The sequence below is a fragment of the Pyrus communis genome, chromosome 1 (assembly GCF_963583255.1).
Source record: "Pyrus communis chromosome 1, drPyrComm1.1, whole genome shotgun sequence".
Classification (NCBI taxonomy): domain Eukaryota; kingdom Viridiplantae; phylum Streptophyta; class Magnoliopsida; order Rosales; family Rosaceae; genus Pyrus; species Pyrus communis.
Window position 1 is genome coordinate 23,870,052 of NC_084803.1, and position 16,442 is coordinate 23,886,493.

Sequence of the window (16,442 nt, forward strand, 5' to 3'; positions counted from 1 at the left end):
AGTAACAAATAAACACGTTATTTAACACTTGAATAGTAACTCAATTATCAACAATCTCATTAGATGATATAAATCCAAGGTTTCGACTCAGAGAGTTAGTGACAGAGTTTATGATAGTTTGACTTGGAAGGGCTGTTTGTTTGACCAGGTGTATGATTATTCTTTGGTCATATCCCATTAGCCGATATGATGTACATATAATTAGACCATCCATCTTGGACCTTTTCTTTTTGCACGAACACGTTTGAATATCTCGTACTAAATTGTTCCGTGCGGTTTGCTTGTTTGACTAAAATTTCAGAAAACTGTTGTGTACAGTGTTACTGTTATGAAAAGTGCAAATCTAAAGAAAGCGAATTCTGTTAAGATATTAGTCGGCTCCAAAGGCGTTCGCTGTGGAGAAACAAAATGGTCACATGATTTTAAAATTACACGTATAATTCAAATACAACATTCATTTTCCTTTTTTTTTTTTTACAAATCACTGAAATGTTCCTATCTTTCTTGTCAAATTGTTCGAGTTTTCTGACTAGCGGCTGTAAACGATGTAGTTTCAGTATCGCAAAATATCCTCCCAAGCTATCCGCCCCTCGCCACGGGAACTATACATTTTATGGGGCTTATAATTCCCAATTCCAAAAGGGTAAGAAGTTCGTTACCTAGAACAGATTATTATCTGCTGGGACCAGACTTCCCCTCCATGCCATCTTCATCCTCGTCAACATAACTCACATGGTCTACAGATGGCCGCTTCAATCTCTGGAATATCTCGTCGAGGGACTCGTTAGAAGATGCACGAGATAGGTCTTCAGTATCTTGAACTTGGCGCAAGGGAATGAATTTTTTGGCTGCTATGTTTGCCTTGAAATTTTGAAAACCATTTTTCATTGATTCCCACTTTGAGGACAAACCAGTAGGTAACCCTCCCGCCGTGCTATCAGGGTTAGAGTTGCCTTCTTCAAGCAAGGAGACTTTGGCAGCAGAAATATTCTTCTCCACCGGATTTGCATTCGAAGATGATCTCTGACCTCTAATGGCAGCATACTTGTTGCTGATGGCTTCTTTGCTTGAGCCATATCTACTACGAGATTCTTCTTTCAAAGATTTTGACGGAGTTCCATTTGCACCCTCAGTGCCCAGACTGGTTGTTGCTTTCAGTTCAACATGACTCCTATCCTGAAAATTCAACACTTTAAGTTAGGAAACAAACTATAAGCGTGAAGAAGAAAAACGATAACGTGAACTGGAAAAGAAAATCACATATTAGGATGGCTACAGTATGCCAATAATTTATTAAGCAAATCCAAACATCTTGCGTGCTAACGATTAATGTACCATGTTGTTGCTACCAGTCTCAACATCCGTGCTGTTGAAATTCCTAGCCAAGGGGATCACATGTTCACCAACTTTCAGACCTTGTTCAATCCAAGATCGTTCTGAGGAAATGAGGACAAGTTAGTCATTCTCAAAAGATATAGAAAATTTAAACCAAAAAGAGAAAAAGGATACTAAATTCACAGATGGCCAGCCAGAGTGATAGTCGTCTATGCCTTCTTAGAAGAGCAGATCATGGCATATGCTTACCCTTTTGTAAGATAATTAATCCAGATGGATCAAAACCATCCATATCATCAGTTTCAGTTTGAAATCTAAATCGCTTCCAGCTCCCAAAAAAATTAATTATGCGGTCAAAAAAATTGCAGGCGACCAATAGGGTGTACACAACCATGATAAGTGGATATATTCTGTTAAACTCACTCCCAAAGAAAGGGACAGCTTGATCAATGTTTCCCATTCGCTGCCATAAAAAAATCCCAAGTACAACGGTAAAATAGTCAGTTACTAAATAAAGTAAGGGAAGTTCACAAACAAGTCAAAATCTTTGGTCAATTATTTTTAATTGCTGAGAAAACTAATTTTTTGATTAATCAGGAAGTATTTTGAAAACATAAGAACCCAACCAGAGAAAAATAATGTTACTCATGAATGTTATTATGTCAAGAAAAGAGGACATCACTTGTAAAAGAAACAGATCCACGTGCTACAGAAGATTTTTAACTGTTATTTTTGTTACAGACTTAACAGTTGCCCAAGAGTATTTAGATTTAAATTAAAATCATGAGAAAAGTTTGAAAGCTTTTAAATTGGCTTTTGTTACAAGGATCCCTTGTGACTATAAGTACAAATAGAAAGGATGATGAGTAATAGAGGAACAGATGAGATGGATGAGAGAAATACCTTTTCAAATATAGTCTTGTGTTCACCAAGACGAATGAGATTAAGGAAATTGTATGAAACTGGAGGAGCATAACGAGCGACCATCCTGGAAGATATGATGATAATGGAACATGAGTACTGTTTTAACGAAAGATGAGTTAGACCTTAAAGTTGTCAAACTAGAGTTCAGATCACAACTTACGAGCATATCATAAGCAAGTTGACTGAGCTTGTTTGCTTGGGTGTTAATGAGTAAAACATCAACATACCAATTTTGAACAAGGAGTAATATGTGCAGATGCACATATACATCAAAGGAACAAAGGCAAATACCTGGGAAATAGTTGAGTAAACAAATTTACATTAGTGAGCAGTAGGGTGATAAAAAGAATGTAACAGCATTCCTTCAAATAAGGAGACCAGACACGTTATATAAGAAGATCGATGCACTTCTGAACATTTCTCTCTTTCTATGTGCGACTTGTCACAAAGATGTATCATATGAGTCCAAAGAACATATGCAACTAGTTTTGTTCAATTTTTCCTTCCAAACACTATGTCCAGCACTGAAACCTGGGCGAGAAACATCAACCTTCCAAAAAAAAATAACAGAACTTTCTCCTACACCAATTGCAAAATGCCCACAAAACAAAAAGACTACAACTTACAAAAACACATATCACCCACCTGTACAAGAACCTCTTGCTTTCCAACAGAATTGATGAGAATTGAAAAGAGAGATAGATCAACTCGAGGAAGAAGAGTTGCCTCTGCTAAAAGAATAGCAATTGAAATAATACCAAGTATGATAGCCAGAAGTTTCTCAACTTCTTTTCTTAGTATGCAGCGCCAAAAGAATTCTGCAAAGGGAGAGAATCAATCTTGATTTCAGTTTAGAGCTTGACTTTTTAATATTCAAACAAGATAAAGCTTCAATTTCAATTAATTTTATGTTTCATTACCAAAAATATAATATCGAGGTTTAAGAGCATCTCCGAGGGAGTATAAACATGCATAGGCAAATGAGAAGGCAAACAAGGTTTGCGTAGCCATATAGGTTATTTTATCCTCAAAGCGAATGGGTACTACGAGGCCCGCACTTTTTACAATAAAATATATCACTGGGTCCCACAAGTTTTACCATTTACATCTTTTGTGGTTCAACAAAAATAAAATAAAAATTTATAACAATATAATACAACTTTGCCTACTTGGTTTGCCTAGTTCCAATCAAGTGACCTTTTTTTTTTTTATGAGGCCCATAGGTAGGCAATATGCAACCTAGGTTCGTATAGTACAATTTTGCCAACTTGGTTTGCATACTCCCCTGGAGATACTCTAAGAAGCTTTATGGTGAAAAGATGCATGAAAATAAAGAACTTCAAAAATAAAATAACTCAATCTTACAAAAACATTCTCAACATAACAATACATAGCGGGTTTATCAAGAATGTGTTTTAATAGCCAAGATAAGACAATATAAAGTGTTCACATGTAAGTATCCTATTTAAATGAAAGCATACACAAGACCCTTCATGCAACTTAACAAAACAACTTGGCCTCATACTCAGCCATGCCAAGTACTTAAAATTTAATGTAGAAATGAATTATAAGATCTGAATGTTACCTATTGTATCAACAAGAGATCCTAATCTGCCATTTCGAGTAGGTCTGAAGCTTGAGACATATTTCCTGAAATGGTAGCATGTACTTATAAGATCAAGAGCATATTTGAGGGATCCCTCAACGGAAGGGGACACACACACACACGTATTCTGTTGCCAGACAGTTTAACATCTTATGCTGTCTGATTGTTACTGTGGACCATTATTCAAATGGATTCTTGTTTGCATGTGTGATCAAATATTGACACTTTGGCAACATAATGAGAACATTACCCCATATATACACAAATGCGTGCATGTAGGTGTGCGTGTGTAGGATAAATATAATGATGGAATAAGAATAGAGAAAAGCAGAGTCAGAGGCATACCATCCAGTAGAACTCCGACGTTCATAATTTTTTATAGTATCTTCAAGTTCAAGGGCCTCCATAACATAGGTCATATACTCACTGCAAAACTAACGTTAAATTTTAGATAAAATGAACCTTACTATTATGATTATAAATCTAGTAGAATACTGAATCCGAAGGTGAAAAATAGTATGACTGGATCCTAAATTCATAATAAAAACTTGAATCACACAGTATTATTAAAAAAAATCATATACATTTATTTGTGACAATAAACAGTAATCAATCTACAGAGATACCAGTACTTATTTATATACACTGATTTCATGGCCGTGCATCCAGTAGAAAACAGTACACAAACCTTCACTTACATCCTGATCTATAACACAAAAGGTGAACAATGCAACATAACAGCAAAGCAACACTAGAAAGGAAAAAATTCAGGATGAAAAACTTATTCTCATATCAGCAACCTGATCGATAAAGCATTACCGCATAGACTGAACTAAATATACAATTCCAACAAACAAGTTTTTCCATTACTGAGCAGAAAGCCAAATTCTATTCAATATGCGCAAGCACATTGACACGTAAGAATGTTTTCTAATACAGATAAGCACAAAAATAATATTTTTTCCGAATGAAAAACTACAACAAAGGTCAACTAAAAGGAGCACAAATCGTATGATTGTTTTACAAGCATCAAGACAGCCATCTAAAAGAAATTTGCAAACCTATTTAGTTCCCAATCACTATGGATTACATAGAACATCTACAGCCTGAATAAACGTAGACTTGGGCACCAACAAATGCAAAATTAACTTCAGCGAATGGTATACGGATGAAGATGAAGAACAAACAATGTATACAGCAAAGCAGTTTACCTTTTGTACCGGTAATACTCTTCCCGGGCTCCTCGAAGATGACGCCTAAGCGTTGCCATTGATTTTTCATCAGTATCATAGTCCATGTCATTTTCACCTAATCGGCCACCTTGTGGTTTGAAGGATGGGTCCTCCCTGAACTGGTAAAAGAGGGTTCAAAATATTACAAAGAGAACCATTACAGAAGTAGTGAAGATCCATTTTTATTTTCCATTCGATTTTGTAAATAAGTAGATAAATACCATTTGAGCTAACATATTGTCTATTATATCCATGTAGGGTCTCAAAGGATCACGCTTGGACATCTGAGTGGATGTTGCTTGGGCGACCTAATGAACAAACCATTAAGTTTAGAGAAAAGTAATATATAATAAAAGTACCACCATACTGCAGGAAACTGCAAAAGATACAACACAACTCTGAAAACTGGAAAGCATAGTTCATGGCTAGAGGACAAAAGGGGGGAAACATTGAAGAACTTTCAACTTTTAAGGAAACATGAGACAAATTGAGGAATTTCTCACAAGATGCTCAGGCAGAGATCAGAAAATTACAGCAAACATTTCTGAAGGAAAGTAACCAGACACACACAGCCAAAAAGGAAACAAAGCAAATAATGTAACTTTTTCCAAACAAAGACATTTACAGTCTTGCATGCACTTCCCCATGGTCATAGATACAAGATATGTTGGGAATTTGAAATCAAGTGTTGGGAAAATGTCTCTGTATGTAACGACATACCCCCTTCCTCCTTTCCCCCAACCCCTTTTGTGCATATGAACATATGAATCCTTGAAAGTCCTTTTCTTGAATCTTTAGAATGGTAAAGATTTCATTGGAGAATAATAGAAGAATACAAGATAAAAGCACACTACTGATCTTGCATAAAACATTACTGATCTCGCAACAAACATGAAACACTACTGATCTTGCTACAAATATGAAACACTACTGATCTTGCAACAAACATTAAACACTACTGACCTCGCAAAAAGCATGAAACACTATTGATCTTGCATAAAAATATTGAGATTAATTCTCAGCATTAGAAATTTAAATATAAACACCAAAGTAGGTCTGAGATCAAATGTGTGGTCAAGATAAGCTTTTTCTAGAACTGTGAGCCTTTGAGAGATATCCATGGCATCGATAAATAAAAAAAAAATTGAGTCTTCGATTTCTAAGTGATATCACAGGAGAGGAAGAGAAAAGTTCAGAAAAGGGAAAGTTTGAGCATAAACAAAACTACAAAGTAAATCTTCTGCTAAGAAAAAATGTAAAATCATGCACTCTGCCAAGTCAGCTATGGAAGCAATTCCAAAATATGATTTGTTATCTGGTCAATCACATTGGTTAGAAGTAAATAAATAAATTTTGTATAATATTATCTGAAAAAAAAAATTTCAGCACAGCCATTTTGGTGTTTAGCACAAGACTGTTTTTCAAATATCAACTGAATGCAAACACCTCAAATTTCACTACTGTATTTATTCAAATCGGATTGAGTTGGAATTTTGGGTTAAAGCTTGAATAGGTATTCACTTAATTGAATCAGAATAGGAAAAGAAAACAGGAGAGATCTGGTAAGATCAGCCAATCGGATTTGGCAGGTAGCTGGAAAAATGTCCACCCGTAACTTGTACATAGATCTAAGTTACAAGGAAGGTAAATGAACAATGATAACATAACTCAGAATTTTAGAACGACAATGCAAAAAATCAACTTTTTATGAATTAAGAATAGACGAATTTAAACAACCCCAAAAATATTGATAAATACAGCATGCCGTAATTTGCTAACAAGGAAAAGGAGAGCACAAGAAAACATGGAAGTCTTTGCATTGACAACTGAGAGAGAAAAATTACCACAATAGCATTTGAAAGATCTTGATGGGCGTCATCAAGTTTCACAGCCATTTTGGCAATTTTATGAGAAAGAACTTTTTGCCGAATAGTCCAATCAGAGTTTTTCCAAAGGCCCTTTGGGATTTCACTCAACCCAAATCCAAGAAGAAATGCACCTGTAACAAGTCCAAAAGTATTCGAGCAGCCCATGGCAAAACCAAGAACACCTCCACCCCTGTTAATTAAGCAAAAAATGGAAAAAACAAATAAATGAGGAATGGATAGGATAGCTCAAATAGCCAAGGAAAATCATAAAGAAAAGAAAAATGATGAGCCCTGTTAGACTGGCTGCGACATTATCTTCTTCCTAGTCCATGTAGCCTTCTCTACTGTGTCTGTAATGAAGCAATTTTTTTCCATCTAATTTGCACTACATGCTTATTTTTATGACCTAACTCACAACTTGCAACAAGCAAGCCCGGCCAAAGGAGTCGAACCATTGTCCTACCATCTTGGTGCCCACACTAGAGTTACAAGGTACTTATTCTTTTTCAACTTCAATGTAATTCCGTACAATCATCTATTGTCGAAAGAAATGATTATTTCATAGGTTATTGGGAAAGAAGAATTTTCCACAAACATGTCAGGGATGTGAAACTCCAACGTGTGTTCTTAAATTAAACTGATACCACATCAAATTGCTCTTACTGTCAATGATAAACTATGTGCAACACACTGTTATTAATCAATAACCCAAAAGGTCAAAAGTTCTTCACTGTTTCCTTAAATCATTTCAGAGCACAAAAGCAATGTTTCCTTAAATCATTTCAGAACACAAAAGAAACAGATAGAGGAATAATTTAGTATTTATCGCATAAATGGGTACGCAGGGCCATTTGAAATAAGAAATTAACAACTTATTTAATGTCTCTAGACTCCTTATAGGCAACATTTATGAAGAAATTAACATCGGCATGAATATAAATCAACTTTGGAGGACAAGGAACAAACCAGTTTTTGTGCATACTGATGAGAAGAATTAATCCAATAAGACCAATAAACCCCAGAATTAGATAGAAAACCAAGTTAACATGTACACTAGTCTTCAATCTCTCTGTCACAGTGAAGTCCCCAGCATCTTCAAAACCCTGAATAAGGGGCACCACAGTCCTGCTCAGAGACAACTTAAAAGTATGAGGAAATTTGCAAGTTAGCTATAAACGCATTTATATATACATAATGCAATGATTTATCCAACCAAAGGCAAATTGAAGGGGCAGATAATCATGATTGAAAATCTTAAAATTAGAAATGGTGCAGAATTAATACTTCAAAAATTCATTAACGAAACTCAACAATAGGGTAGAATGTTCCTAATATTTCTATTTTACCAAAAACTAATCTTCTGGAAAAGCGAAAACACAAATTAGCACATATAGAACAAAACATATAAACTTTGAGTAAAAGGTCACAAACACAGAAAAGTCATTTAATGGAGCTTATTCGACCAAATTTTGTTAAGCAATTGCATGCATTATACATGTGTCCAATGACAATAACAGATCCTTGACAATAATGTTAATCACCAAACCAAAGAGGATAGTAACAGCCAGATAATATACTAACTGAAATCTTGAACTAAACGCAACTCAACTATATACAAAATATACAATAGAGCAAGTAAAAGAGTTAATTAATTTCCATGTTGCGTACCAAGTTAGTAAAAATGTACTCCAATATGACCAGCTCCAAAAGAAAGAGATTCCTCCACTCTCAATATGGTTTATCGTCTGCAAATGTAATCAGAGAATCAGAAACATTCGCGAAATCGCTAATTGTTGCATAGCCAAAACAATTACAAACATAACAACTTGAGCCATTACATAAAGTAACAGATAGTCCTGAGCTGGCAAATATACAATTGGTAAGTTGAACAATTGAAACGATGTTTTCTTGCAACGAAACTAATTTTACATCATTTCAATGTTAAGAGAGTAATTGCATACTAATATAACGTAAAACTAAAGTCCCCAACAGGGTTACTTTCATTTTCGAACCGAAAAACACAATGCTTGCTGATACAAAATCCGCCACCCAATTTAAACAAAAAAAAAAAAACAAACAAACGAACAAAAGGGCTTTTGCATTATTACAGAAAAAAATTAGGCGAGCTAAACCGAGCTGCAGAGAAATGTAGTAAACAACCAGCTGCAAAATTTTCTAAAAAATGCACCCAGTTGATTAAAAGACCTCCAAATTCAGAAATTTACAAAACCCTAATAACCGAATCGAATTCAAACAACCATAAACCGAACGAAACGACGCCGAATTTGGGCATGGAAAAAGTACCGTCCATATGTCGGCCGGCACAATGACGATGATGGAGAGAGAACAGAACCAAGTGTACCCAACGGTAAGCATAACATATCGAGGGATCTCCGGGCCGGCGAAGTACTTGAGCGTGAAAAGGACCATGCCCAAGGTCAGGGGGAGAGAGATCAGGTAGAAGACCCACATCTCTCCTCCTTATTCTTCTTCTCTAGCAAATACGACGCAGTTTTGTGAAACGAGTCAATTGGATCCGACGACCCGATCGCTGCAAATGCGAGGAGTGGACGACCGTCGGCGTTTGGTTGAGTTGCTCCGTGGCATGCGGTCAGAGAGTCTGAGGAGGTCGGAGAAAGGAGAGTCGACAAAAACGTGGAAACGTATAATTATATGCGTTTTATTGGATTTGGGCTTTTGGAAAAGTAGGTCCACAATCCATAAGGCGGTCTCGAATCTGGATCTGTGAGAGAGAGTTGGACTTGAAGAAAACCGTTGGGTGCGTTTCTTTCCTTCAATTTGCTTATTTGCCATGAAATTTACTATGATATGATGTGATGTGATATGATGTTTCTATCGAAATATTTTTCTCACCCATCTTTTTTTTATTTATTTTTTTAGTTAAACAATAACGTTGGTAAGTTAAATAGTTGTTAGAACATAAGGAAATCGATAAGGATCAAGCTCGCACCAAGGTGCGTAAGCATAATTGCTTTCGCCCTTGCAGTATAGCGCCGTCTGCATATGCCCACCAATTTTAATTTAACGTGGTGATGATGTTCATCATTCTCCTGATTGTGGTTAGATGAGTTTGATTTTTTTTTAATTAATATTATTAAGTGGAGGGAAAATGGGAGAATTCAAAACTATTACAATAATTTAGGAAATGGAGAATTTCGAACCAGGAACTCATGGTGAAAACCCAACATCCTATCTACTAAGATATTGGACCATGTGCAATTAGAGTTTGATTGGATCTATCAACTATGCAAATCTTGAAATTTAAACTCATATATACGCTCAAAATTGGTGAGGTCAACAAAGACCAAGACGGTCGTGTGTCGACTCTTAGTGGCCTCGAGGTTTGTGACTAACAAGAAATAGACAATGGATTTTTAAGTGGTTCATCCTTCAAAAACTGGGCTACGTCTACTGAATCTCTTGAATAGATTGAATAGAAGGTTACAACAGTTCAACTTAACACTATATTTTCTCTATCAATTTGCCTGGCCCCTTCTAATGAGTACTTGTCATCCTAATTGAGCTTCCATTCTTTGCGCTCAAGTGTATCATCTCCTTCACATTTAGAATGCAAAATACACAGGTTTGAACTGCTAAATGTCCCTCCGCTCTTTGACCAACACGTGGCAACGAGGTGACATTTGCACAGGTCCATTTGCATGATTTCTTGGGACAACACATGTTGAGCGCCTTGTTCAGCTGTGGAGTTGGTGGAAACCCGCACCCAAGCACCCCATCTATCAGCTTTTTAAGTCCCTTCATAGTCCTCTGTTCTCTCGACTGGCCGCCACTTTGCTTGGAGTGATGTCTAAATAGGTTCGCCCCTCTATTCTTGGGACCTCGTGCCATAAAGCGCAACTTGCCCCTTAGTTTGAAAATACTTTATGGGGAAGCACTTAGTCGAGTAGCAGTTAGGACATCTGGAGGCCATGTGCTCCTAAAGTGTTCGAAGGTCGTTCTTCCAAAGCATTAGCCTTTTGGGCATGTGTTCCTTAGGTCAGTATTCCTTTAGGTCCCTCAACTTTAATCAAATTAGAGCAATGGTCCATCAACTAAAAATTCATTATTATTGGCCCGGTAACTCATCAAAATGTGTAGCTATGGTCATTTTCATCAACTTCGTCAAAATTTTGTCAAAATGTTGTCAAAATGAGTTATGTTGGAAGGACCATTGCTACAATTGGGGTCCCTCAACTCATCAAAACATGTAGCTATGATCATTTTTATCAACTTCGTTAGAATTTTGTCAAAACAAGTTATGTTTGAAGGACCATTGCTACAATTGAGTTAAAGTTGAGAGACCATTGCTCGAATTGGATTAAAGTTGAGGGACCATTTCTCCAGTTGGATTAAAGTTGAGGGACCAATGGTAATGGATTTTTAGTTGAAGAACCATAGTTGCATGTTTTGATGAGTTGAAGGACCAATGATAATGTAATTTTAGTTGAGAGACTATTACTCTGATTGAGTTAAAGTTAATGAACAATTGCTACAATTTACTCTATTCTTGACGAACACTAGTGACCCGAAGCATGGGGGCTGGCTTTAGAATAATAGAGATGGAGAAAAATTTCCAAAAATTTCCATGAATCTTGAAGCCATAGAGTAGTACTCCTCATTCAGTCGCAGATCAAGGATTCTTACACATAGGGTCTTGTGTACAAGTTTCAAAAAGAAAAAGACGAAATATAAAAAAAAATTAAACGATATTACCATCAATCATAAATTACAGAAAATATCATCATTTTAAGCCACAAGGCCTACAATTATATTTGTAGGTATTTTGCGGTCGGACTTCACCTATTCTACCAGCTGCTTAATTGATTCTGGATTTTGGATTTGTTGGAGGATCTACCGCCCTTATCTTTGTAGGTATTTCTGGAGGAAAGAGTCTTCCGTCCTCCACGGGCTGCTGTCATGGCACGTCGTCTCTGCTTGCTCAAGCGCTTTACCAGCTCAGCATCATTTCCATTTTCGGTGTCACTATCTCCCTCCTGCAGAAACAAACTATTGTGAGTGCTTTCCATACCATTTGTGTAATGTAAAACAAACTGATTTTCTTAAGAGTTTGAAGAATAATTATATCACAGTATATATTCACTTTCAGTAATTAGTAATTAACTTTAATTTAGCAAAACTGACTTCACTAACAAAATAACAAACTCTTAACAATCTTGACTTAGTTGCTTAGCGTATGCATCCAAACGCTATTTACCCATGACGTAAATATAAGTTACCTAATATCTGCCAGGCCACGATTGACCGTACACTCCAAAGCCTAAATAATCCTAACTTCAATTCCATGTAGGAAGCACAATATAAAGACAATTTCAGGACTTACCTTGTCACTCACATCTTCACATTCAGGTTTACTGCTCGGGCCTGCTTCACTGTTTCTTAGATTGTCCTCTGCTCCTTCCTCTTCCTGCTTTAAATTTGAAGTCTGGTCCTGAATTATAATAACAAAGTGTTAAAAGTATGAACTTACAATATGCAAGAAAGCATCTCCAAGTAAATAAGGACCACTGAAATAAAGAACTCAAAATAATTTGCCATAATGTCTCTCCAAGTAAGATGAAATTATACAAGTCAGTCATTTTCACAAGCTGATTTCACTAATCTTCATTTTGTACATAAAGAATCACTTCAGATCTCAGATTGCAACTCAGATCACATCCATTTCTTCATGACATCAAAAAGCAATTGAAAAATGTACCTGATCTAACAAATTCAATGAATCAACACCCTCTATGTTTGATTCATTTAACGCAGAGTTGTCTGTGTCATCTTCAGTACCTTCATCGCCAGAACTAGCATCCTTATCCAAACTTCCTTCAATGAACTGGACGTAACAGCATGATATTGAGAACATTATAACAACAAAACAAAAAAACAACATTGGCCTCGCAGATGTCTTGAATACAACTGAAAAAGCATTTTTGGTCAAAATAACTTGATCATAAATAGATAGGACAGTATATTGAGACCACAGAGTGGACTATACACTCGACTCGATAACCCAACGAAATGTTTTCCAAAAGGGTGGAACATCTTCCTTGCAAGAACAATATGAGTGTCTGGCTCTAAAATTCAAATCGAGAATGTATATGAATCTACCATGCTTCACAACTACACAATACCTTCTCAATCTCTTCCTGATCCTTCCTAGTAAACCCACTGGCAGCAAGTTCCTTGTCCAGAAAAACAGCATCCTTGGCTATTGAAGAAAAACAAAGCCTCCTGCTTTCATCTGTGTCTACCTCTGTTCTATCAATATCATCTCTGCACTCTTGAAAATTCATGTTGAACCTGAGTGAAAAGGAAAAAATCTTAACAAGCTAGACAGAACCTTTATCCCCTTGCTACTGGCACATACCCTAACCTCAGGCAGATAAATGAAAAGTAAAAAGACAATGCCATGTACTAATGATCTTAAAGAAAATAATGAAATCAGAGCAGTCAATAAAAAAGCAGAATTGTTCGTTACACAAAGCCTATACGTTATTGTTCAGTGTATTGCTTTTAAACTAATGTTATTAAGAAAATGGTGCCAAATGTCATCTGGATGCATTCCTTCTGTCAACCCAACTAGAAATGCTGTTCAGGGGTTTCACAACCTTGAATATTATATACAAAAATTCAGAAAGTAAAAAGAAATTGCATTAACTTGTTAGTTGAAACAAAAGAACACTGACCTCTTTCTAAAAAACTTAAAGACACATTCAACATCACGGTCAAAGTACCTGAAACACAGGAACTTCATGAGAATACAATATCTGATAAACAAAACCTTTAGGCAAATAAACAAATCAAATCCCTTAGAAAATCAACTATAAATGACTGGAACTTGTAAGAAGCGGATCCTACATCTGTGCATTATGATGTGATACAGACACCATCTGTGGAAAATCAATCATGGTGACCTTCTCATCATCATCAATCTAAAAGAACAGAAAATTAGAAATTACTTATGAGTTTACCAATGAGTTGAAACAAGAAACTAATAAGGCATTTGGAGTGCCTATCTTAACTGAAATACTAATACAATATACAGAAAAACTGTACCAAGTGAGAGCAGAAGTAGGAAACACAGTGTTGTAGAAATAATACAATATCAGAGACTGCCTTAAATGCATACCATAATGTTAAATTCATTGAAGTCACAGTGAATTAAACCATGTTCTGCAAGGCGAACAACAAGTCCGATGATTGTTTCAAAAACCACCTCTGGGTTCTGCAGTTGCTTCACCTGCACACTGTATAGGACAGAAGTGAATTCCAAAGCTCAAAGCAGCATGATCGTTTTTATTTATTTTTTTGGTTATTGGCTCAGTATATGCCACATCAGAAGTTAATGTCTAATTAGACAGTGAAATTGACGGAGAGGTAGGAATCAAGTGGTATATAATGCAAAAATTGAAACTTCATGGCTCATTTTGCAAATGAGTCAAATGACCCACAAACCTTGTGGTGTAAAATGCAGTTAACCCTTTTTTTTTTCGTTTTCTAAGCTTCTTTTCTTCTAAAGCAATCCAGCTCCAAAAGAAACATAAACGAACAAATTACGTCTGGAAATTTCATTGTGTAACATGCTATTTCCAGGGTTTCTAATCCAATTATTATTATTTTTGGCAAAAGAAATGAAGTTTCAATGCTAACAGATTCAATTATTTGAACCAGTATATTTAAGAAGCTTACAGTGGGTAGCCTTGAACAAGTGACATAATCACACAATGCCTGTTACAATCCACAGCACTTGGAACAGGAAAGCCATGCTCTTCTAAAGCCTGTTCAAGCAGAGCAAAATCATATAGACAAAATCCACATTATAAACCCACAATAGGGCAACACGAAAAGATAAAAATGCCAAAAGATAGAGACAACTAACCTTCATAAAAGCGAATTCTTTGAGTGCAGCAAGGCGGGACAAGTAGAGCCAACTATAACTGCTACGATGTTTCAAGTAATCACGCTTAGATTTTACAGCCCTAAAAGAAACTCTACCAAGCCGGTGCAACTTCATTGCCATAACCGTACCATCTTCTGTGGCGACCTCAAAGATATCTTGAAAAGAAAACGAAATTCAATCAAGAATAACAACAATGGCATGTATTACTCCACGATTGATAACAGCCTTAATTGATTAATAAAACAAAAAGAGAAGAAAGAGTACCATACCAGACTCTTTTCCTACACCAATTTGACGGCCAACAGACACAAAGACTCCACGGTTAACCAGAGTCTTAATTGCAAGAAAATCATAACCAAGGTAGGTGAGTCGAAACCCGTCATCTGGATGCACATGAACATGATAGCAAGGACATAATAAGAGAAATTTTGCAACAAAAATATTGTTTGTTAGACTCAATCAGGACATGTGCATTACATTTAGAAGAGTCGTGATGCAAGAGCTTATGCCTGAGGAGATTCTTGAGAACCTTATAAGTACCACCATGCCTATAAATATAAATTTAAGGATTAGATCATCAAAGTTACAGAAAATGATGACTGATTTCGAATTCAACAATAAAAATTACATACTTGAGCGATGCTATCCGATCCACCAGCTCACAGGGTACAATTTCATGCTGCAAGAGAAATACAAATAGATATGTAAATTAGCTTTAGCCATTAGCTATGACTGAGAAATTAGAACAATTTCGAAAAAAAAGGAAAGTAGAGGCATTTACTTACATTTCTCATTCCCATTTCCACAGCAGTTAGAACCCTAAAATCATCTTTGGAGAGGTATCTCAACATGTTCACATCCAGCTTCATTCTGCTGTTTCGCTTTCTCTGCTGCTTATTTGAGCCTTGGGAATCCTAGTGCTGGCTCGGAAGGGGAAGTTCCGATCGGTTCGGTTCGGTCGTCGTGGTGGTTCGCGGTAGTGGTGTCTGATTCGCGGTGCCGGGGTGGTAGTGGCTGAATCACTGGTGTCGGCAATGGCTTTGACGGCGATGAGGGAGAGAGATGAAGGGGAAGCAGGTCTGAGGTGGTGGAGGTCGATGACAGAGGGAGGAGATGGAGAGGGGGAGATGGAGAAAATTGCAGACGGAAAGAGACTGCCGGCGTCAAAAGCGTCTAGGGTTTAGGATTTGTGTTTTCACTTTTCTGCTTCGGTGGTGAAGTGCTTCTACTGGGAGGTAAGGCCGTCTCAGACCGAATGCTCCGTCTAAGAAATTAATATTTTAATAAATAATAAATGATTATATTTTTTATCATCTTCAATCGAGAAGTCACAAGATTATAGGTCAAACATAGTCTCGTGACAAAAAATCACTTTCAGCTGAGGGCTAAGGATCTATAGTATGAAATATGAAGAATTAAAATACAATAAGGTAAGATAGTATGGAATGATAAAAAATATGTAAGAAATGGTGTAGGAAAAAATTAGAAATTAAAAAAAAAAAAAAAAAAGTGGGCTGGGACAAAAAGAAAAACCTAAACCCTAAACC

At 36.4% G+C, this 16,442-nt stretch overlaps 2 protein-coding genes across 2 annotated transcripts; both read right to left on the bottom strand.

Moving 5' to 3' along the window:
* Positions 1–344: 344 nt before the first annotated feature.
* On the bottom strand, positions 345–9,621 carry LOC137746004 (uncharacterized). The gene is made up of 14 exons (XM_068486050.1): positions 9,270–9,621; positions 8,634–8,710; positions 7,932–8,090; positions 6,942–7,155; positions 5,319–5,405; positions 5,077–5,216; positions 4,211–4,291; positions 3,845–3,909; positions 2,905–3,077; positions 2,420–2,550; positions 2,239–2,323; positions 1,585–1,798; positions 1,336–1,436; positions 345–1,176 (listed from the first exon to the last, which is right to left on the bottom strand). The coding sequence occupies exons 1-14, from the start codon at positions 9,435–9,437 to the stop codon at positions 673–675; spliced, it is 2,199 nt and encodes a 732-aa protein (XP_068342151.1). The 5' UTR covers positions 9,438–9,621; the 3' UTR covers positions 345–672.
* Positions 9,622–11,766: 2,145 nt separating this feature from the next.
* Positions 11,767–16,144, bottom strand: LOC137743743 (serine/threonine-protein kinase rio2-like). Its single transcript, XM_068483689.1, has 13 exons — positions 15,681–16,144; positions 15,528–15,574; positions 15,373–15,443; positions 15,165–15,278; positions 14,875–15,050; positions 14,685–14,773; positions 14,125–14,242; positions 13,854–13,927; positions 13,682–13,729; positions 13,127–13,295; positions 12,703–12,828; positions 12,328–12,435; positions 11,767–11,980 (listed from the first exon to the last, which is right to left on the bottom strand). Exons 1-13 carry the CDS (start codon positions 15,762–15,764, stop codon positions 11,792–11,794), a joined length of 1,413 nt encoding a protein of 470 aa, XP_068339790.1. The 5' UTR covers positions 15,765–16,144; the 3' UTR covers positions 11,767–11,791.
* Positions 16,145–16,442: the final 298 nt, after the last annotated feature.